General features: G+C 36.7%; 2 protein-coding genes across 5 annotated transcripts in view; both read right to left on the bottom strand.

Moving 5' to 3' along the window:
* Atpalpha (sodium/potassium-transporting ATPase subunit alpha) overlaps window positions 1-11,122 on the bottom strand; it is a 166,228-nt gene extending 155,106 nt beyond the window's left edge. Inside the window, exon 1 of one of the 4 annotated variants that reach the window (XM_072012731.1) lies at window positions 10,724-11,122. In XM_072012731.1, the coding sequence (XP_071868832.1) occupies window positions 10,724-10,753 (30 nt within the window). In that variant the 5' untranslated portion in view covers window positions 10,754-11,122. The remainder of the gene's footprint in view (window positions 1-10,723) is intronic. The other 3 variants (XM_072012730.1, XM_072012729.1, XM_072012734.1) reach the window with 3 other exon arrangements.
* A 12,587-nt stretch (window positions 11,123-23,709) lies between these two features.
* On the bottom strand, window positions 23,710-25,141 carry LOC139992439 (NPC intracellular cholesterol transporter 2). The gene is made up of 3 exons (XM_072013289.1): window positions 24,997-25,141; window positions 24,455-24,619; window positions 23,710-24,078 (listed from the first exon to the last, which is right to left on the bottom strand). The coding sequence occupies exons 1-3, from the start codon at window positions 25,013-25,015 to the stop codon at window positions 23,813-23,815; spliced, it is 450 nt and encodes a 149-aa protein (XP_071869390.1). The 5' UTR covers window positions 25,016-25,141; the 3' UTR covers window positions 23,710-23,812.
* Between the last annotated feature and the right edge of the window lie 320 nt (window positions 25,142-25,461).

Genomic DNA, 25,461 nt, shown 5'->3' with positions numbered 1-25,461 from the left:
ACAGAATTATAAATTTCAAGAAGAATTGCTCGACGAGTAAAGAACCGTCAGATTGCATTATTTGCCCTGTCATTTAATATCGCTGATATTAAAACGACTTAATAACGTAAGAATTCAACGACTTTAGATCGAAATTACAGACTTTAATAATAATAATTCAATGTGATGTGCGCCGACCCGGAAATTCCAACGTGTCGAAAAACTGCAGGAGTATAAAGGCAGGGAAGTATCGATGCACCAGAATGGCCAGGGCAGCGCGAGCACGTGACCTATGCTCTAGCAGCCGTGGTACGATAATATAGGTCAGGCCCGTGATATTCTTGCGACGAGCAAGAATTACCAACGCGTGGAAACTCGAAAATGTCAGGCTGTCTTCAACCTCTACGAATGACGACACTCGATGACGACGACAACGAGCACGTGAGGCTATGGTAAGCAGAGCGAGTTTCGTGATGCTCGACGACGATGACGCGCGTGTGTCGGTCAAAAGTAGCAAGCAACCTGCTGGTCGTGCACCGTTGACGAGGGGGCTCGTGCATAATTAGCAGGCAAAGGGTGGCGACACGCATCGATGGACATACGTGTAACTGCTTACATGCTCACGGTGCATACACAATGACTCACGAAAGCATCATGCACAAAACTTTCATAAACATATTACGCGCGTTATGTGAAATTCTTTGAATTTTCATTGCTATTATGACCAGACTAATGTGATCATATCAATGAAATCTGAGAGAAAATTTACATCTATAGATATGGAGAAAAGTTAACATAGAAATCTGTTATCTTAGAAAATGTTTGTAGTGAGAAATCTTGTGAAATAAAGGAGACTGCTAGTTTATGGACGTTTATGCAAATTTATATTTGTATCAGTGTGATTAAGAAAATGAAAATAAATAGAGATTATTTTTATTTGCTAACTATAATATTATAAAGTGTGCTTTAGCTTGATCTACATACTTTTTCACATCATATGTATTCTGCAAATGTCTCCACCTTTAAATTTTCTATAAATGCATTTCCACTTTCTACAAACGTTACAATTTTATTTCTTCTTCCCGAACCGAACAATTTTACCTTTACGACTCGATCTAACACAGTTGCTATTTCGTTAAAATTCTCATCGTTCCTTCGAACCCATCGGAAAAACGGAAGTTTACGTAATTACCATCCTCCTAGCTTATAACAGCACCCTCGCCAGACTTCCTTGCAAAATGATCGGCTCGTCGAGAATATAATTATCTCTGGGAAAAAATTAGCCTCTCCGGTTTGGAATATCTCTATCAAGGTATATCTCGCGATAAGAGAAAAAGCACGCACTTACCATAAAATCTCGCATAGCTACGGAAGAAAGGAACAACTCGGTTATGAAATTCGCCTGGCTGGCGATAAAAGAATTTTCATCCGACGACCGACAGAAACTCATTCGTATTTTACGCACGGAACGAGACGAAATAAAAATCATATTGCCGAACTAAGGTGTATTTAACGAGAATAATTGAGTTTATATGGGATCAGTTAAAAATAACCAATATTTCAACTTTGGATATCCAAACTGTGACGCGAAATGTTCTCTTAGCGGTAGCTAGGATTATCTTTGGCTGAAAATTGTTCACACTTGGTGACTTTAATATGCTTACATTTCTGTATTAACTATTGATTTGGCAACTAAAGTGATTTTGTCATTAGATGGTATTGATAAAATCCGCAATCACTTTGTTGCCAACCGAATACAATAACGTGTAATATATAAAAATATATAATATAATAAATTTCATGGACTTAAAAAATCGCCAGCAATATGAATGATTTGAATAACAATAATAACGTGTACATATCTACGATATAATATTTTGTAGAAATTAAACGTTCGAGTATAGTACATTTAAATTTACTGCGGTTAAAATATGTAAAATTCACAATGGCACACAACGTACAAAATAAAAATAGATTGTCGTGTCTTATAGAAAACTGAAAATGTATATTTCGTAAGAAAATTTATTTTCCATTGAAACAACAAATACACAGGATGCGGCCGAATAACATGTGCAACCTATCATGAAATGATTCCTTTCGAGAAAACAACAGAAAGAAATATAAAAGAAATGTTTTCATCTGCGGCTTAATTCCCGAGAAAATTGAATTTGGAAATTTGTCAAATATACTGGAATGTGGCTAATTCCAGATTAAATAGAAGAACATGATCTATAGGGTATTATTCTACATGTAAAAATAAGTGAAAAATGCAGAATAAAATATTTTCGTAAAACGCTTCGTTTACGAAAAAAATATATTTATTATAACAAACTCCATTTTCTTGAAAATCACGGGAATTTAAACGGGAAAATTTTCTTCTAATTTTGTAATTATTTTCACGCGTAGAATAACATGCTTTTAATTGTTTACTCGTGTCTAATTGTTAACTAGGCAAATTCAAATATATATAACAAATCTCCGAGGTCTGTTGTTTCCTCGAAAACAAAACCTCGGACGAATACATTTTATTCTACATTTTTGCTTTTATTTTACCCTAAAGAATCACCTCACGGCCGCATGTAGACGTTATTCGGCGGCACTTTGTACTTTTGAAACAGAGTAAAGAAAGCAAAAAGTAGATTAAAGAAGTAAGAAAACAATTTTCATTTACGTAACGATGCAATCACGCTGATGTAGCTCTCTGTGTATTGTAGAATGCACGCGAAGCAGGCGAATGACTCTTGTTCCTTTGCTTCTTATGCTATTACGTTACGCCGCGAGTAACAGAGTTTGTCGTTTCATGGTCGTTCAATTAATTCGTGAACACGGGAATCGCGTAAATATCAAATTAGTCGGTAAATAATTTGAAAGCGACCTACGTAGATAACCGTCGTGTATTTTCCAGTTAACATAGAGGGGGAAAGATTAATCCTTTATGCAATGTTGCTAGTGTTGGAGCTGTGAAAGTAACGAGTTCTAGGCGAGCACGTTCGCTGTGTCGGATGAATATTCAAATTACATATTCCGGTAGGAAGAATCCCCATACGAAGAATTCTGTAACACGTTCTCGCGACTTACTTTTACTGTACGAAGAACTTTTCGTTCTTCTCGAAAAAAAGAAATAAAAAAGAGCCTTCGCATGAAAAACCTTCATTCCACATTTCCGACATGTTTTCGTACGTAGAATAACCATTGAAAAGTGATATCCAATTGAGAACTGATAAAATTCAGGCGTGTTCGACAAATCGTCCAACTTGATTTCCTCAAAACCGAGACGTCGAATGAAAAGATATTATTCGAATCTTTTCACCTATTCCTCGTGTATAATTTTATTTTTTTTTATTATTATTATTATTATTATTTAATTTGTACTTTACAATTTGTCTAGCTGGATATTCGGTAAATTTTTCCAGCTTAATTGCTAAATAACATGTGGATGACTACCCCTAGCGGGATACCATCTTCGAGTTTGACTATTTTATTTCTTTAGTGAGGTCAGTGGGGTGCTTCGTGTATAATGAATAACAATTTAGCAAATAATAGACTCTGTTCGCGACATCTATCTATTCGATAAAGTTCTGAGATCTCTTCAGAAACGAGGTATAAACAGGAAAGTTTCATTTTAGATATTCGTCACATTCTGTAGATAGATCGTACAATCCTCTTCGTCGGAAAATTAAGCAAGCTGGTGACAATTAATCCCGAAAGCTTGTCACAATTGCTAACTATTTTTTCCATCCCCTTTCAATGTTAGAGCAGAGTAATTGCCTTTCATGGTGGAAGAAGCCGAGTTCTATGTTTGATACGAAAGGTCAAACAGTGTGTGAAATTAGCAACGGCGCGTCAAGATGGTCCACTAAATTTAGCGAACTCGCCCGCTATGTGTATTTCTATTTGATGAATAATTCCATCGTCAGCTAGGTAAAAATGGATCGAACCGTATGGTAATAAGGCTGTAATAGACGGGCCATTGAAACATCCAGGAATCGAACATCCAGTTGGTCACCTCGAACGAGAATCTGCGTCATCTCATCATAATTCCTTTAACAAAGTTCTCGCATAATTTCTATGCATACCACGCTAGCCTAACTCCTTCAGAATAGAAAAGTCCGGAATACGATTAATTCAAAATATTTCATTAATTCCAAATTGATCTCCACACCATCCACGATTCCTTATGGAAACATTAAATGTACTACGCGTGCAACAGTTCGCTACGCTACGAGATAGGAAAATAGAATAGGAAAAATCAAAATACGATTATTAATATCGAATATTCCATAAATTGCAAACACGCTCTGTAAACTGACGAAAGTCGATCGAGGATAAATCCGTTGTCGAAATCAATTTTGACTAAAATTCAATGAAAAAAAGAAAAAAGAAAAAATGCATCTAGTAAACCACGTAAAAAGCGAGAAAATACTAGGAATCGTTACACCTCGATGAAATTTTTCGAAATTAAGCCAGCGCGCTCTGGTGCAACGGAAGTCAGCAACAATTTTCGAGTGGCTCTTAATTAAAGTTAAACCTATTAACATGCGCGTGTACGTCGCGTACACATTCTCGTGTGTCGGCGTTACATAATTTTATCGGTGGATAAGCTGCTATCTCCGGAACACGGTATCGACTGGAATATACAAGCGGCGTGAAAGCAACAATACGCGTACACGTCCACACGAAGTACAATAATGCGATATCAGCGTAAGCGAGATACATCAGCAAATGGAAATGAAATTGTTGGCTCGTCCGAGTTTTTCTTAAGCCGCGTTAAGAGAAACCGCCTAATGTAAACGCGATTTTATTTCACTTCGTTCGTCCCTATATTAATTACACCTTAATTTACTTATCGTTGTCTTTTCAATGCTACAAGCTCGCGCTGTCATAAAATTTCGAACTGGAATAGCTAAGATACACGTGGTCGATGTGTAAAATTTCTATCTGCTTCACGATTCGCCCGAATATTAACGTTTACGTCGGCCGTAGGTAATTGAGAAATCGAGTTACTACAGGGAATTTGAAGAAACAAGTAACCCGAGCCACAGGAAGTCGCTCGGTGAATATTACATTAGCTAAATTAGCTTCGAAATTAATTTAATCGTGACGAAGGGGTAGACGATGTAATCCATTATGGACCGACTTAAAATTCACATCAAATTTCATTTAATATCCTTTAATAACTTCATCTTTTATTCTGTGTTTCGTCGTTCTGAATTCTCTTTTTAAACGTTGCATTTAGTAAACAAAATTCTAAGGTATCGTTCGATACTTTCATTCTTCAGATGCACTGCTAGGTATTAGGATATGAAACGGACTGTGCCACTCTTGAGATGCATGCGCGATTTCCTCTATGGCCGGATGTCGCCACAGTGATATTTAAAATTTATTTTCCAAGTCGAACGTCGCCCATATGGCGGTATTTAACATTTGACTTCGAACTGTAAATATTTATCGCTTCGATTAATACCATGAAAAAAGGACATCGACCGAAAACAATTAATTATTTTAATGAGCATTCAAATGAATTTGTAACTAATCAACCATAAAATATAAAGATACTCCTTCGTTTCCCCTTGATCGGGTACTATTTTATAAGTAACGAACGTCAAATCAACGAACCATAGTAAACACGAAGGGAGCCGCATTGTCAGCGTAAGAGGAAAAAACAGAGCGTGGCTGGCATTTAAATAATCAAAGCAGCAGCGTGGAACGCGCGCGCGAGCGCGGATGCGACAACGAATTAGTCGGTAAAGAAGTTTAAAAGGGCCAATATACAGGGCGGTTTCCTTCCCAGGAATTATAGTCCCGTGCCGCGTGGGATGACCCCTCCGGTGTTCGCGTCGTCATCTCGCGGAAGTTCACCATTAAAACAGCTGGATCGAGCCAGATCTCGCGAGACGAATCTGGCCGCTTCACTGTCATGGGTCTGACCTCGAATCGGATATCCTTCGCAAAACCGTATCGTCGGATCCTCACGAGGATTCACGACCACTGATAAAACCAACCACAATCCGCTGAGACGTGTTTGCTTTAGAAACTGACGGCCCTAGTTCCCTTGTGGAAACAGACACCGAGCTCGTAACGTATATCTGAAAGGCGTGGCAGCTAGTGGAACTACAACGACGAGAGTAGTTACTTCTTTTGTGTAATGTAACGTCGATTCGTTTGAATTATCCTTAGAATGGTTTTGACCGATGTCAACAGCAGCGAGATTTGTCTACGGTAAATTCTAGATTAAACAAAGAAAGATACAACACGCTAAAATCGAACTTGTTAAACTTGTAAATATTATTGTTACAATTTCGTTTGATTGTATCTTGAAATCAAATTTCATACGTTGAGGTATTCTGTTACGCTGGTTCTACAATCATGAAACAAAAATAAACTGCTATTCTATTGTTTTATTTCTGGTGAATTGCTTCCATAAAATTATCGCTCAATACGATTCCAAGCAGAATACACTTTGTTCCTTATCACATTAATGTATCAAAATTGTACATATTTATTTGTATGTAATTGTACATGTGTGTATTTGTACATAAATAGTTTCATAATTATGAATTGGTAAGATAGTAGTTGGATGTCATGAAAATAGGGCTAAGATTTTTATAGAATAATTTACAATCAAAGATTAATGTGAATATATGGGTTTAATAAATACATTTATGTAAGTTTCGTAAAGATTTTTGTAAATACATACGTTGGAGTTGGTAATTGTAAACGTACAATGTATGTATAAGAGATTATATTGTTAAAGGTAATGAGAATCGGTTAGAACCGCAACTGTGCGGATGTGGCGATCGAAGTACCATTGAACTAGTAATAATTAGAACGCATTGGTAGAATTTCTATTGAATTATGAAAGCTTTCTAATGGATATTAATAAATATATATTAAACATATAATACATAGTAAATTATGTAAAATTGTATAATGAATGTGACATTCCAAAAAGTAACTTCGTGTGTATTGTCTTTTAAAACACGTCCTTCAATAAATTGTCACAAGCACGCAAATATTGCGCGATCTTTCGATTAACGCGCTGCTAATATCCCACCAAAAATAGAATTCATAATACAAAATGTATAAATGTCTTTAAAAAAGGTAATCTCCAATTATATGAATTATTAAATATGATATCTTTAATCTTTGTTATGGAAAAAATTTCGAAGAGCCTAAGATGAAATTACATCGAGTAAATGCTAACAGAAAATTTTATTAGAATAATTCCCGGGATTAATAAGACACGTCACTTGCCTATCGTATGTATCGTGAGAGTCAAACATATTTATACTGTAGAGTCCAAAACATTTTTACTGTACAGTTACATTTCATTTAAGAACAAACTATACGACAATGTAACTTTCATAGTAACTTAAACCCGAGATATCAAGATCAATCTAGTTTCTGTCAATGTACTTCTTGAATCGACTACAGACGAAGAATAGATTTTTGTGGTGTAATATATAATACCATCGATGTTAGAATGAAGACATAATGATAATCGGAACAGATATTGTCAACGAACTTCACTTAAGGACGTCAGCGACATCTGATCTGATCATTGATTGTACTAAGCCAATGGTTGCAATAACCTGCAAATAAATATCAATCGTATTCTTGACCACGAAGAATAATTGCTAACTGACAAATTCTTGCAAGATGAGATATAATAAACTATGAACCGATGTAAATGAGTTAACAATTACTGGAAATATCTTTCAAAGATGGGTCATGTCATGACAGCGATATTGAACAAGCAGAAGAGAAATTGAACGAGGAAATACAGTGGACACACTGGAAGCGTGTGCACGGCCCCCTGACACACATCGACTCGTTAAAATAACGACATAATGGCTAATTTAGCGATAATAAACGCGAACCGTATCGTTCAAATTAGCGTCGAAGGTGAGACGAGAACGACAAAGAGGGGCTTCCGAGGAACGAGAGAAAAAAAAGGATAAGAGAGAGAAACGCCAGACTGACGTGTGTATCACAAATTACTGCATTGCTCTCCCAATGTCCACCTCCTGCCATCTTGTGGCCAATTCATAAAACACTTGTCCCAGTCAGGGCCGATTTTGAACTTGCACTACTTTTTACTTCAAAGATCGATATACAAAATATTTAGTTATTAGTCATTTACAGTTCAAATATTTTACATATTTTATGTTCAATAATTCACAAAATCTAAATATTATTCTCTCTTATTATTAATAATATGAAATACCATAGCATATTAGAAATTAAGTTATGGCAGAGGATAGGTATTTGATTCTTGAGTATTTAGTAATATTTTTATCATAATATGAATTATAATCTATGTTCTACGAGTAAAAATAGCAGTGAAATGAGTAAGTAGGAAGATGGAAATAGTCACACGCGATCTTGTCGACCGATACAGAAAACAGTCAGCGCTGATTGAGATCAACGACCTTTGACAAAAACATCCACGATAATCATCGTACTTTTTAATAAATGAATGAAATAATCTCAATAACATTTTGTATTGTTGATTTTAGATCGAGATCACGGAATAAAATAACTAGTACAGTTAATCTGCACTGTTACTTTTTTTTTCTTTTTTTTTCCAAAAGAGATCTACTTCTATATTGTAGGCTTTCCTATATAGACGATATTTGTAATACATATCCTCGAAATCGAGGTCGAACATCATGCTGCATAAAAATAAAGCTGCTTTTCCGACAAGTGGCAACTTGCCAAAAAGAAAACAACGTCGAACAAACCATATTCAAGTCCAAAAGCATACCATATTAGGAAACTGTTATTCAAATTTATATCCTTGATTTTACGTATATTTCAAATACGAACGATTATATCGTATCACTAACGCAAAATAATAACTATGACAACATAAATTTTGACTTTGAAATTAATTGAAATTTGACTTTGACTTTTTAAATTAAGGATACGATATATTTTCATTCATAGCCATTGAGCACGTGCTTTTAGAAAGGGATTAGAAAGTAGGCTGTACACTTTCTAGGGGATTTTATTGCCTGTTACTTCATATTTTCCGGTGGGATGGCTACCATTACGAGTATCCGGACCTTGACATATACATACATATATAAAAAAAACTTATACAACTTCCAAATATACCGGTGACATAGATAAGTTTAAACGATATCGAACAAATTTACTGTTATGAAATATGCATTATGTCACGGAGAAACAATAAAAATAATGTCGTCTCAGTCACAAAGGAGGAAACCTAAGTATGGTTAATTGTAAGTATAAGTCGATGTTGAATTACTAGATTAATTAAACGAGATTATTTACTGTAAACGACTAATTATAACTAAACTTTTAAGATAATAAATACAATTTATAGTAAACAAAATTAAATATATACGTTTCAGTATAGATCGATAGGTTTATTTACATTGAAAAAAAATAACCAATGTTGTTTATGTTCTATAATATGATATGACAACTATGACGAATTTATATTTCTTTTAATTATATTTAATTATATCATTAGATAAATCAACAATAAATTCAAACTATAACAGGAAAACATAGTATGTACTATGATGTTTGTTATCACATTAATTCCCCTATATATTACATTTATTTCGAAAGAGAAACTAGCATATTTAAACAGACATAGGCTCCAACTTTCTAAATATTTGTATCTGAAATAAAACAGTCAGATAACCTATATCATAGATCCCATCTAAGAGATGCAACTGTGTAAATAAAAATACTGCTCTTATTTATTATGCTTTTATCATCGTAAAGTGCTTTAATAGTGTTGTAGTATCCCACACAATCCTATAATCAAACTATAGTTTCATAAATTCGATTTATTCTATCGATTATGAAATGAATAAGTATATATATATATATATATATATATATATATATATATATAAACATGAAATATATAATACAATATCACGCGGTAAGAAATCGTAATTCAATACGATGATAGAAAATATCCTCCGCATAATATTATTTATGCACATGAATATCTAGAATCAGTCAACCGCTTAATGTGCGGCAACAGTATCCTCAACGAGAAAACAACAGGTATTGTATACTCAAAGCCACGTGTATATTATGTCCCAAGATGGAGCGACAAAGAGAGAGAGAGAGAGAGAAAACAGACGTCAATCCGTAGATTGCTTGATTTCATGGTTAGATCATATTTCTAATGCCGTAAACGAGAAATCATAATTTGCAGATGCAATTACACGCTTGTAATGTTTTCATACCGGCAAACTTATTTCAATTCGCTTATAATTAAATTACTTTACGATAAAACAATATTGTAAACTAATATCTTAAAACAACTTTGACGCATTGTATAACTGCATATTTTTCATTGTACAGTTTAATAAAAACTTGAATACTAAAATGCATTTTTATCAAACGCTAGTCCTTTTGAATGCCTATACGAATGAAGATATATCGACGTTCGCAATATAACTTCGTAAAATATATCAATGAGGAGGATGAATGAAAAACATTCCATGGAAATGACTCTTCAAGGGCGTGGTTTACAAGACAGTGTGACGTTCTCGTGAACGCGAGACCTGTCGTCAAAGCGCGCGAACACAATTATCGTTGATCATAAGTTCGATGAACTAATCAATAAAGTAGAAAGGTTACGTGAAACACACTGGATTCAATCATTTCTTATCCGAATATCTTACACTTGCATCGTGACCAAACCAGTGTTGAAGATGTATAAGAGCAAAAAGAGAAAAGCGTCACTGACCTCGGTCGCTAGCTTTCCTTTCGACGCCATCTTGACAACAATGTGTCGGTCGATGTTCCGACTACCTGATGCACGCGCCGCACTTACGGATGACCAAATGAATCCTGAAACTATACACGACACTGATCTTGTTCAGTCGTGAAGCACACTTGCAGCTCAACTCGAACACTTCTCCACTTTCGTTTGAACAAAATAAATCGCGAAGCACGGATTTCGTAACGATTCACGCGGCTCGTACCGAAATACTGTGCTGACGTCACGATGTGAAGCTTCTTTTCATACTACATGTACTACGACTCACTATGAGGAGTACGAGTTTACAAGCGATACGAAGGCACCCCGGCTCGTCAAGATCGCGTGTGCCCCTCCACTTTCGATGACCGATACGAAAAGTCCCTTTCACTCGCTCTTACTCTATAATTATAATACAGTAACTATTTCCCCTCCTTACATAGGTATATTTATCAACTCTCTCATTCTATGGCATTCTCGCGAGGACGATGCTTATATACCGTATATCTGTCCTTCTTCATTCTGAATAACCTTTCTTCGTCTCTCTTCGTACCACGCGGTGTATACAGTATAGCTCACGGTTGTATTCGAACACTTGTAAAACGCGGTATTTTGAAATTTCATTGGCATTGTAATGATTATATTTATTGGTAAAATTTGTAATGAATCTGAAAGTCTATGCCGAAATTGCAAGATATTTATTAAGCGATGTGACAATATGATAGCGATAAACTATAGTTCTTATTACTGTAGACTAATTTCTCATTTAATATGCGTTTGCAACAAATATTTTGTTGCTTCTATGTATATTTTTAGATCGAATATTTCAGGTATTATCATGATATTTACATTTCATTGTACTGTTAGTTAAAAATGTTCCTATGATAAAAGTGTTCAAATACCTCCATAAGCAGTCGCAAATCGGTAATGATTTCATATGAGACCTTCTGATATGTATGCTATTTCCTTTCCGATCGCTAATAAAAAAAGTAGTTAGTAGTTTCGTCATTTCCAAATGACGTTCATTTATAAACTGTTGTACTATGAGTTAATAGGTAAATTTGTATATGAGAGGTTGAGGTTAGGTGTCAGCTGGACAGAATCATTACCTCCCACTGTCTTTCTCTCTTTCGGTCGACGATCCACGAGCGAAAGAAGATTCGCTTTAATTCAAAGCGAATTAACCTTCCTGCACGCTTTTGCCCCCACTGATCTTACGTAATTAAGTGCGGTCAAGCCTGACATGCTTTTTACGAATTTTGAACTACAAGGAAGCGTGCTATCGTGCGGCGCGATCGTTTGTATAATCCCTACGATTATCGAACAATTATATCGATTAATACAATTGACACTCCATCTCTTCGATAAAGTGTTGCAAAACAGAACATCGTTTCGGAAGATTAGAAAAGATTAGAAAAATTATCTGAGAAAATAGATTCGAGCATTCGAATAGAATTAATTTGTGAATGTCACGTTCAAGTAGTTTGACATATATGGAATTAAAGTGTCGCCTATGTTTCAGCCGTCACTGTTCGTTTTATGCTCATGTAGCTGCATATCACGCGTGCTATTCGCAATGCGATAGGATTGCATCGGTATTATACAATACTTCAACTGAAACGTAGGTGGAACGCGAGCTGTGCAAGTTTCGTCTAAAACTCCGTCCAGCTGATGATAATAGATTCACTGGTATGTGAAAAGTTCTCAATGTAGTTGTAACACATAATTCTATTACAGATGGCGTTTAAAACAGATACTATTATCAAATTGAAGATTATAGGAAACGCACAACAAATAAATTGTACATTTTTATGCAAATTCATATTTTTGAGAATATAATTAAAAGTATAGGAATTTGGTAGAAAATTGTTTTAATTTATTATAAAATGTACCCTATTTTGAATATTGCATATATTTTCTTGTATTATGTACATTCTGTGCACCGCCAACTTTGCTATAAATAAACAGTTTAATGATAAATTGAGTTTCTTATTCTTTACAGTTCTAATATTCAGTAGTATTAAAGTATTACAGTAATACTCAATATAGTTATAATATTCACAATAATTATTAAAATTGAATTTATTGCTTTTATAACGATTAAGGTCTAATAAAGAAAAAAGATCAACCGAAACAAAATTGTTTCCGATTATCGTCAACATCTTCCAAAATATTCTTCGAGTACAATAATCTACATAGCCATCCATAATACGTTAAAACAGCTGTTCTATTAATCTTTTATACAAGATCTCTGCAGCCGTGCACGCACGTATCAGCCGAGTCGTTCTTCACCCGATGCATTACCATCGGATGCTACTAGAGAAAACGTCCTCGTGGAAAGTAGCAGTTTTGTAAGAGATCCTAAGTATATATGTACATATAAATCATATTTCTTTGCATTTGGATACTGTCTCCTTATCTCTTCCTCGTAGGTATTCATTGATTCTTTTTTTCTCTTTTAAATGATTTGTTAGGCCTATATACCAGTTCATTTAAAAAATAAGATATGTATAAATATATAATTTTATGAATTAACAAGTTAAAAATAGATGTAAAAATTGACAAACAGCAACTAATAACTTTCGTAACTATCTTGTTGTTGATCCAGCGAAATTAGATACCTGTAGCTACTAGTATTGTATATTAATACTTTTGATATGGATCAGTCCTTTTTTTTTTTTTTTTTTTTATCGTGGGGAAATCCTCATGGACACTCGGCGCTGCGTAGCAACGACCGTGTAGTGTCGGACTCTTACCGACTAAAACCCCACGGTGGTCATCCCGACGTTCAGAGGTGCACCCGGGGTCTCTTGCGAATCACTACCGAGTGCAACCTCGTCGTCTATCTCCCTGCCGTTGTAGTTGTCTAGGGAGGCGTCCCGGCTTGAGTTGGAAAGCTAGGGGGAACCACTCCTCCTAGCGCCACGTCCCTTAATATGGATCAGTCCTATTTCATTTTACAAAATTTCCAGATATATTTATTGTAAGTTTCAAAAAGTTTTGTATAATACACATCATATATTCATACAAAATTTCTTGAGGCACTGTTTGGATGATTGTATCTTAAGGATGTTTCAATTATTTTAAACATTCTGATGTCGAATTTAGAGAGAAATGAGGGGCTCCATTTTTTCTTTTCTATTGCACTTCTTCTCTCTCTGACATAGGAACAAGATTTGCTGATCTTTTTTCTCTTTTATAGCATTCGCTGATCTTCGTATCGCGTTATCTCGGTCGCACCTTCTGCGAAATTACACGTGCATAGAGCGGGACACGGTTTCAAGGCATCTGTGTGCGGCGTTGCGCGCGACCTGTTTATTTTCGGGCCGATTCTCATATGCAAGGCACGCCCAACTCCTGAATCATTATTGACAGACCTTCGCTGGAATCACTATTATGTACGCGTACCATAAAGTGGAAGACATGAGAAGACGGAGATAGAGAAGAAAATAGAGGAAAAAAGAGATGCGCTATCGTTCATAAGTGTTAGAACACTTACAAAACTGAGGCTAACCTTATCTTACTTATATATGAGGCTTATCAGGAAATTATTAAAACTATTATTTAGGAATTGTTCTCTGAATCTTCTTACATGATAATTTGCTAACTAATAATATTAAACAATTGACAAGCTACAGATGGTAGATTCCATCATTTTATGTCGAATAGAATAATTTGTAAATGATTTGTAACTTGTAAAATTGATTTGTAAAACATTATTTGATTTATTACCGAATTTGTTATTGTTATAGAAGAAGATTCATTAGTATACATTTAATTATTGGTAATTTCTGACTAATTGATTAATTTAATTAATTAATTAAATAATTTATCACATTTCACTAATAATACTAGCTATTTTCCAAATATTTAGCTGGACAAATTGTAAAGTACAAATTAAATAATAATAAAAAAAAATAGTAGCTCAACTGTGCAAATGGGTTCGAAAGCTGTTCTGATACTTATGAACGGAGTTGCAAGCACAAAGGAAAAACTACGAAGCTTGTGTGGGTTGACAAATCCATTTCTCACTCGTGTTTCCTTCCTGAAGCTTAGAAAACAGAAACGGCCATACATTGCAACTTTCTTCTTATTCACAAACGCGTTTGACACGGTATTTGTGCGTACAAGTGCACGCGGGTGTAATACGAGCTTCGTAGTTTCTATTTTATCTAGTAGGTTGATTGTTCATTCGTGTGGATATCCGCCAGACAGAATAATGTCAAGGACAAGAAGTGGTCAATCGGCCAAATGACAAATTTGTAAACGATTGACGCAAAGTGCACACACTCTCTATTTAAAGTACGATATACTTGGCTTATCAGCTTGTGTATTTTTGGTACGACCGATCGACTAATTTAATTAAATTGATCGATTCGCGTGGAAATTTCGGAGCTACCTTCTATATACGTACACACACATTCATGAGTAGAATAAGATAGAATTATTTGAGCGAAGTTGAATAATTTGTCTTATAATTCTCCAAAAATTCGATTATGAGAAATGTTTAAATAACATACATTTAAAAGACGTGTGTATAGTCATTGATTGTAGAATTTATTTTGTAGTCTTGTATCGTCGCGATTCATCTTACGTACATGCATCACTTTTATACACAATTTAAAGTCGATTGTGATATTTTAATCATCTTTCTTGCCTTAATTTTTTTTTTACAGATTTTTTTTTTTATTTATTTATTTGGATTTTTTTACAATTTGTCCAGATGGACATTTGATAAAGTATTATATTTAGGTGGAAGTGAATAAAAAAAAAACAAAAATAAAATATAGCTTGTGGGTGGCTACCCCCAGCGGGGTACCATCATCGTGTTTGCTAGGTTATATCCTTTGTGAGGTCTGTTGGGTGTTTCCTTTTTAGTCTTCTTTCAATGTTTGTTGTGTTGATCGTTATGACTTACCTTAATGTTTCCAGATCTTGTCTCACACGTAATAATGTGCTGCAGCCATAAATCACGGATAAAGTAAAGGGTGAAAATAATTGGTAACCCGTGGAGCAAAATTTCCAACGAAATTATCCAGTATACTATGAATGTTCAATAAATTTCCATCAAACTGGTCACGTACACAGGGCTCCATCGTAACGGGAAATTCTTTCTCGTGATCGATGCAATTTTCGACCATAATTCACTTAATCGTGGAATTAAATATCATACACGTGAACTGTTACTTCCCTTTTATTATAGTTTGTCGCGTTATTTCAGAAATTTTTAACAAGGTACGGCAAATGAAATCAATAAAACCTAGATAAACATCATATAACATAATAAATAATATAATAATATACTATAATAATATAATAAATATATAATAAATACTATATAATGTAATATTAATCCATAAATATTATGTAAGGTATTATATAAGGTATAAGACGTGATAATTGGTTGAAATTAATTCAACAAAATAATACTAGAGCTTTGTGTTTATATAAGATAATGATCCAAAAGCTTCTAAAAATTATTTGTAGGAATCAATGCCGCAAGAATTACTATTATAAAACACACACGATGACATGATGAAATAGTTATTCTAGATTATATAAATTTATTATATAACGGGTTCATTGCATTAAATATTTCTGACAGCTATTTATAACAATTTGAATCAAGAAATTCGATATGGAAGTTTAAATACGAATACGCAATACATTCAAAATTCAAGAAAAGATTTTTTTTATTATTATTTAATTTAATTTATTCTATGAGAGTTTGAATGTGTTGCCGTTCTTTTGTTCGTATTTTTAAGTCTTTGCATATATCCTCGTTTCTGACATACCATGGGGCGTTGACTATTGTTTCTTCCTATCTTCGAAGAAAAGATTTTATCAAATCTTTGTTTGTGAGCGACAGTTGTTCGTATTAGGAGTGCGCTCAAAGATGTTGCTAGATATCCGTCAGAGGGATGCGACCACACTGGATCGATCGTTGTGTAGGGATGTGGGTCAGGTATACGCCCAAACCCTCTTTTTTTCCTTTCATTTTATACGTGGAGAAATTCTCATGGATATTCCGCCGCTTTTTTGGGAAGTGGCAGGGTAGTATCGGACTTAACGACTAAAACTCCATGTTGTCCTACCTAACGCTTCTCAGGTATACTCCGGGAGCGCTTACGCCCAAACCCCCTAAATTTTCATCCTTCGTTCCTTTTTCCGCTGAACGTATCTTCGCAACGCATAATTCTCACACGAAAACGTTTCTTCCCTACCTTGTGGAATTTCCTTAGTTGCCTGTTCAGTTATCTATAACAGAATACTCTTTCAAGCTTTTTAAATTTCCTGCAAAAGAATTCTATTTATTACAAATATTATCTAGACTCGACCATATCTAAATTTTAAAAATAGTATAGGGATTTTATTATATATATGTCGGGGTAACGTTGTAAGTTGGGGCGTGTAATGAATCTTACTGCGAGTTATCCATCATTGTTGTATACCAGATGATATTTATTGAAGCGAATGTATTGCAAAGGTTAACAAGTGATATCGGTGAGTGAATAATTGAGGTGTCGGTGATGATGACTTTAGGTTCGATAATGAATACACGGTCAACGGAATGACGATTGAGATTAGGAATTCGATGTACGTGTTCACTGGGTTAATCGAACTTATCGGATTCAGCCCCAGTCCAAGAGGAACTGCTCTTATATACTCCTCTCTGTACCTCTCTATACCGCTCGGGTCAATCTTTGTTTTTAAGGAGAGTTATTTGATTACTTTAAACCTCTGTTAGGCACGCGACCCTCCCGTGACCGTGGCTAAGTTTTACTTGTACTGTGCACAGGTACGTGGAGTCACACCCGAATCGTGGATCAGTAAGTTGAGTTCGACTTAGACTGTGGAAGAAATCGTCACCCCGTTGACCGTGGATTCGTTATTGAGTTTAAGATCATTGCCATTCACATCCTGAGTATCTAATTACCACCGTTACTTGTCAAATTCTGTCACAATTGTGGCTGCAATCGACAGCAAAATACCACCACTCGACACTAACTAGTGTCGGACGACGGCAGTGTCGCGTAATTTTTAAAGTGAATGCACAAGATTCAGTATAAAATCAAGTTTATTTTTCACAGTTAGGTTTTTTATTACAAAAGATCGGAAGAAGAACTGTTCTGGGTACTTACAGATCCGAACACAGCGGATTCAAAAAATATATAAAAAACAAAACAATCTACGACCTAGCCAACATTCACCGCATAGACTGTCACATCCTAAATCTAACAAGAAACCACTTCGCGCAAACGTCAAAAATAAAAGAAAATAGTCTAATCTACAGCTGTTCAGTCCCAAATAACCAATACTACAAAAACACACTGACAACAGGCTACATCCCCCCAGAAGCGTTCCCATACCTAGACGAAAAAAACTACCTCCAAGACCGATAATTTACCACATAAAAAGAAAAATAGGGATCAAAACAATACTCTACGAGGAAAACTTGAACGGACAGACCCCAGACACCAGGTGGAGATACAACATGGTCCTCCCTTGAAAAGACACTAAAGACAACCACAGAAAAAACACAAAAAAAAATACTGGTGGATACCAAATCCATAATAAAACAAGAGAGAAAACCAATAAATCAACAAAACTCAATACTGCCACCGTACAACCAAGGTGCAAAATTTGTAAATATTGTAAATAAAACTATTTAACACCCCCTCTCCTTCCCTCTCATCCCGCTCTCCCCCCCCCCCCAAAGTCCGGCAGCACACAAAAGTAGACGACAGAAGCGTCCTGTTTTTGCGGCCAAGTTTTCAGGACAGAAACAACAACCAAAAACAAGAACACACAAAAGCTCCGCTCCCCAGCGGCTTAAATCCAGGAACTCAACACAAGAATAAAAACTCAAAAAATTGTAAAAACTCCGATGCACAATACAGCATGGCTACGTCGTACCGTCGCGTATCGGTACTTCTGCCTAATACATCTTATTAACATTTCATAGTTTATTGTGAATTACTAAAATGTATTAAAAAACAAGTCTTGGCAAAAATAAATGTTAAAAAAAAAAAAGCGCATTAGGTTACAAACGTTCGGGATCCGGACATGGTGTACTATGCAGACGACACCTTGGTCCTACATACGGAGTCCCATTATGGGGGACGGCAGCAATGAGTCACATAAGCAAAATAGAAATAGAACAAGCAAAAATTTTAAGGACAATAGTTAACGCTCCATGGTACGTCAGAAATGAAGACCTACGAAAAGATCTAAAAATTCCAACAGTCAAAGAGGAAATCGCTAGATACGCAAAAAAGTACAAAGAAAGACTTGCAGCACACCCAAACCAGCTGGTTGCTGAAACAAATAAAACCAAAATAGAAAGAAGACTGAAGAGGAAGCATCCCGCAGACCTCGAAATAGAGATGCAATAGGAAACCTAGAAGATGGAACCCCGCTGGGGGTAACCATCCACATGCTATACTTTATTTATTTTTTTATTTTTTTATTCTCTAAGCTATAATATTTTACCAAATGTCCTTCTGGACAAATTGTAAAAATTTAACAAATAAACAATAAAAAAAAAAAAAAAACCGTGGTCCTGGCCGGGGGTCGCGGGTGGTACGAGACACAGAGGCTCACGGAGACCGCCGTGGCATGCGCAGTGCGCGCCATCCGGAGACTGGACCTGAACGTGTCGCAGACCAAGTCAGAGGCACTGGGGTTCTTCGACCATCGCACTAGAGGAACCCCTGAACTCTGCGTGGACATTGACGGAGACGAAGTCCCGGTGAGATCCCAGATGAGGTATCTGGGTCTCACCATTGACGGCGGATGGACGTTCGGTCCACATTTCGATCTGCTGGTCCCGAAAGTGACGGCAGCAGCCAATGCCCTGTGCGGTTTACTGCCGAACATCGGAGGAGCGGAAACCGGAGTGCGCCGCCTATATGAGGGAGTGATTCGATCGCGGGTCCTCTACGGGGCTCCCATATGGGCTGAAGATCTAATGGCCAACCGCCGCAGCCTGACCTTGCTGCGGAGGCTACACAGGACGACCGCTATCCGCATAGCAAGGGGATATAGAACAATATCCCATGCGTCGTGATCCATGTTAGCTGCGTCACCTCCGTTGGAACTACAAGCCCTCGCACTCCAACAGGTGTACGATCACCTGAGGGATCTGGACTCGGGCGACGGGGGAACGCAGCCCACCAACTGTGACCGGCCGGTCCAAGACGTCCGGAGGGAGGCAAAGCGAAGGATATGGAAAAGGTGGCGCTCCCAATTGCTGGAGGAAGACACCACGTGGCCGCACCGAGCCGTCCGCGCCATCCTTCCCAACTGGGAGGCCTGGAGGGACCGCGGAGGAGTCCCACTCACATTCAGGATGACGCAAGTACTCACCGGCCACGACGTGTTCGGAGAGTACCTGCTAAAAATTCAAAGCGAGGTGACGTCCATCTGTCACCATTGCCAAGAGGAGGAAGACACGGCACAGCACACACTGGAGCGCTGCCCAGCGTGGGAAGAACTGCGCCGCGTACTACGCCTCACCATCGACGATAGGCTAGCCCCTAAAGCGGTCATTGAGGCCATGACGAGGGGCCAACAGGAGTTAGCCGCCGTCCGCAACTACTGCGAGCAAGTAATGCAAGTAAAGCGAAGGAGCGGGCGGAGAAGAACAGAGAGAAGAGAGGCGACCCCGTCAGAGTGGTTCGCCGAAGAGAATCGATACGATGCTGCGAGACCGCGGCACCACCATTACTGCCGTCATAGAAGAGCACGGCGAAGGAGCCGTCAGACTGAGGAGGGTCTGGGCCCCCCCTCAGACTCGCACGACGGTCCAGGGAATGCGGCACTAGAGGGGGAGTAGTCCCCCCCCCCTTGCTGCCAACCTCAACCAGGATGCTTCCCACAACAACAAAGGGAGACAACGACGAAGGAGTATTGCGGTAGCAAATCTAAAGAAAGAAACCGGGATACTCCTGACAAGCGTCATGAAGACCACCGTGGGGTTTTAGTCGATAAGAGTCCGACACTACCCGCCGCCCCCCCAGAGGTCTGCCAGGCGTCCATGAGGATTTCCCCACGATAAAAAAAAAAAGTACCCCAGCAGAGTCACCGGCGACCCGCAACAGAACCTGTCTCACTCTAGACACAAGCTAGCGCACTAACTAAGGAGACACTACACAAACACATCAGCAACTACAACTATCACGGCCTATTCACCTCACAGTCATAATTGTACTTGTAAATATTCTCGCTTTTGCATAACAAAAATCTTTCGTTACCGCGTTTTAACGCCTGACACCGCCGGCTCCGACCCCGCTGCATGGTGCGCAGCTGTCAATCTGATTATGGAGGAAAGTCCTTTATAAGGCTGCGCCCGAAAGGAAACAATAATTTCAATAAAAATCGAGTCAACCTCTACGTAATGGAAGCGTCAACTGGTAAATCAAGTCATCTGGGTGAATCGTCTCCATGTTACTCCGATTCTGGAGCCGAGTGTTCACTAATTAAAGAATCCGTAGCCTCGAGATTTTCTGGCAAAGGAACGACCGATATAATAGTAATGCGAGGAACTTGTATTTAAACGTACATCTCAAATTTTGTCCATTGTATTGATGGGTTTACATTGGAGATAATTTTTCATGTCCTTTAAAATATGATATCATGATTGGTCGTACAATTTTAAGACAAGGTTTTGACGTAATATTACACAAAATAGCCTCGCTATATGTAAAACAAAAATAATTAATGCCTGTAATAAAACCGCTGAAAACGAGAGCGATATTAATAAAGTCGACACTGATGTAATTACTAATAATAAAAGTCGATTAATTTCTGTTCTTGAAAATCCAGAGATTCATTCATTAAGGGTTTCCCACGTATTCGCGTAAATACAGGCCAGTTAGAAGTACATCACCGTACAAAGAAGTCCTCATAGACTTAGCGAGGAGGAGCGAAGAATAGTACGTGAAAGAATAAGTGAATTAATTAAAACAAAAATCATTAGGCCTAGTAATTCACCATTCGCGAGCCCTATGGTACTCGTGAAGAAGAAAGACGGCTCAGATAGATTATGTGTAGATTTCCGAGGGTTAAATAAAAATACGGTCGCGGATCGGTATTCTCTACCCCCTATTGCGGACCAAATCGCGAAATTGCAAAAAGTGAGATACTTTATTAGCCTGAACATGGCCAGTGGATTTAACCAAATTCCTATTCATTCTAATTTTACGGAATAACAGCATTTGTTGTCCCGATGGACAATACGAGTGTATAACGATGCCGTTTGGGTTGAAAAATGCATCATCCGTTTTTCAGAGGGCCATTCTCAAGGCCTTAGGCGATCTCGCTTATTCGTACGTTGTTGTTTATTTGGACGATGTTTTAGAAAGATTACACATTGTATTAAATACCCTCGTAAACACCGGATTTTCTTTCAATTTTTCTAAATGTTCTTTTCTAAAAACATCGGTGCTTTATCTTTGATATGTAATTCAAATGGAGAAGTCCGTTCCAATTCAGGTAAAATAATTGAATTATAAATAATAAAATATTGAATTGCACCACAAATCGTGTGACTAAATCGAGTCCATTAGAATTACTAATCGGTAGAACAGCATGACCCTACGGTTTATTAATACCCGAAAATATTGAAGAAAGAGAAGTAGATATCTCCGATGTAAGATAGCAGGCTATATAGAACATAGAGATTCTTCAAACAATCTTGGTGACTTTGTATTAAGCAAAAATGAGAAAAGAAATCAAACTAAATTAGATCTAAAATTTAAGGGTCCATTTGTAATAGCAGAGATTTTGGAAGGAGATAGGTATACTTTAAAACCATTAGATGGTAAACGATTATACAAATACAATTATGATAGACTGAGGAAAATGACAGATAGTTGACAGATAGTTGCATTCCTGTTGAATTGCATCTCTGTAGGGATGGCAAGAACAGTGACCATGACCATTAGCATACCATTTGGCGGAATGAGTTCACATGTGTTCGGGGCGAACATGTAACGAAGCTCAGTGAAACCGTGTGATGAGTTCACATGTGTTTGGGGCGTTAATGTAACGAATCTCAGTGAGACCGTGTGATGAGTTCACATATGTTCGGGGCGACAATATAACGAATCTCAGTGAGACCGTGTGACGAGTTCACATATGTTCGAAGCGATAATGTAACGAATCTCAGTGAGACCGTGTGATGATTTATGGACATTCCCCCTCCCTTCTGACCCGTCAGAACTTTCAGTTTTAGCTACGCTATGTACTTCGTACTCCTTACAAGTTCATTGAGTTCCACGCGAGTATTTTACGATACTACTAAGTCGCCCGGAAAGTTCGTTCCGATTTACATTTCGATTCGATGTACATTTATTGAATTATATAGGTGCCATTTTGTTACACAACCTTTCTCCATCTTTCACGCAATTTGAATATTCCAGGCTTATAGAACCTCTTAGGTTCTTCGGCGAAAAACTTTTCAACACGATTTTTCATGTCGGCGAAACTTCGTAAAGATCGAAGCGAACTTTCCGATACAATAGGATCGACGGTAAGATAAATTTTTATCAAGAACACCATAAAAGTGCAGTTAACTTAAATATCTTCTTATCTTTCAAATTGAAAGTTAAAATTCCTTTATCTTATAATTACATCTCATCGTCATCCTCCTCGAAAGAAAATCTTCTTTGGCAGACTCCTTTAATGTTATAATCTTTTTTTTTTTGTATGTGGAAAAATTTTACAATCAATTCTCATTGAGAATTATAAGTAAATTATTCTGGCGTGGTACTATATCGAGTATAAGTGTTTATCCTATGTTTGATTCTAGCTGAATCTAATGTTTAAATCCAACGTTATAATCTAACGAATATTTACGAATATCTCTACATGATTAAAAAGATGAACAAAAACTGCAAATTGATCAACGTTGTTCAAGGACTGATCAAGACAAAACATGCACAGCGCGTTCAATAAGATGAAAACAGATATTTGATTCTTACAATATATTTAATACTTAATATAACAATTTAAGAGAAACATGACCATGTCATCGAATCGAAGAATGATTTCAATCGTAGTCCGTCAAATAGTTCAATCGACAACCTTTGCTGGGATCTTGAAGCATACTTGGGATTTGTTTTGTTCATTAACCAAAGACAGTTGGATAGTCAGAGAGATCCTTGGGTAGCTCTTTTCAACGGGCATTTTCAATCGGTAGGTAGCTGATTGTCCTTTCTGCAATGGACACTGTCCACTTACAAGACTCTTGCAGGCATTTTGTTCCGGTAATAAGTATGGGATATGGCCACTTCCAAGTTGGACATCTACTACTGGCTTCAGGGATTTTGCATCCTCGGCTGTAATAAAATTATTAGAATTAGAATAGAAAATAAGCAATTTATTTTTGGTATCACAAACACATCGTCAAGGTTCTTCTATAGTTCCCTGGCAAGATAATGGAAACAAATAATTCACATTTAAACTTTCAATTTAAACAGAAAACTTGAGCCATTTAAAAACTAACTTGTTCGGCTCTATTTACTGGAAACTCTTTAATTTTAATATTAAGAGACAGGATCAATTTTCTTCTAATCAACTATTTAGAAACGATACAAGTAATCTCGATGAAGTTGATCACTATTTCGTTTCAAATTTGATACATACGTTGTATCTTAATTTTATTTCAATGTTCTTTTCATCTATTTTTCAATTATAATTTGTTGCTCTACTTACGAGCTTTGAAGACAACGTTAGCTTCAACGCTCGTTCCTCTCACCAAATTGCAGGGCAAAGAGGAACATCCCACGATCTCCACGCTCACAGGGGATGGACCGGAATTACAGGGTACATATGATGATTGCATCGAATCGGCGATGAAGAGCACCGCGAAAACGTATACTGCGACAAAAAGTGACCATACTTTCGACATTCAATTAAATTAAAATGTTACTTTAGTAGGAAATTCTTGTTCGTGTATCTGTATGTTTGAATAATGGCATATTATATTAATATATTATTAAAATATTGGTATATTAGCAAGTAACAGTTAGCACATAACAGGATATTCATAAAAAAGGATATCATTTTTTAAGAAAATTCCATCGATTTTTCAAGCTTATAAAATTTGTAAAACGGACAAATGTTCAATTTGTACAAGAGCGTATAATAGATAAATAGAAATAGATGTAAGTTTCCATATTTGTTATATTTATAAAATGTAGTTCGAGACGTTAGTGTTCAGAGTCTGTAAATAGTACGGATAACGATATACGTACCATAGGTGAGGATTGCCATTTTTGCTTTTTGGTATGTGCTGCTCGTTTCACTGTTCGAAGTGACTGAAAATCACAAGACCGTGGATAGGTATTTATTGGTGGTTACTATCTAATCGAGAGCCAGGCATCAGAAACGATTATCATCGTAGACTTTTGAAAACACTTCAAATGGACACCTGCCGGCCAGAAAATTATGTTTGTTGTTTTTTCTTATCGATAAGATCGTTTGGAAAGTATTGAATCAACGTTCGTGTTCATTCAATTGAACAAAATTCTATTTTACACCTAAACTGATAATCACGATTAATCATTTCATTGCAGGTGTCGAGAAATATTTGTGTACTTTACAAACATTTCACATTGACTTTTTATGTTATAACTAATTACTATTTCATCGATAAAGTTGTCTAGATATGACTAGTTACATGAACCGATATCTCAATCATCACGGAGTCACTTAACGTT

This window comes from Bombus fervidus, chromosome 11 (assembly GCF_041682495.2).
Source record: "Bombus fervidus isolate BK054 chromosome 11, iyBomFerv1, whole genome shotgun sequence".
NCBI classification, from domain to species: domain Eukaryota; kingdom Metazoa; phylum Arthropoda; class Insecta; order Hymenoptera; family Apidae; genus Bombus; species Bombus fervidus.
Note: the sequence above shows the minus strand (reverse complement) of the source record. Positions and strands in the feature narration are given on the sequence as shown.

Bases quoted from the DNA above. Each gene is read 5' to 3' on its own strand.
- LOC139992439 (XM_072013289.1), bottom strand. The intron at 24,079-24,454 runs GTAAGTAGAGCA...ATTTTATTACAG, and splicing joins TAACGTTGTCTTCAAAGCTC to CCGAGGATGCAAAATCCCTG.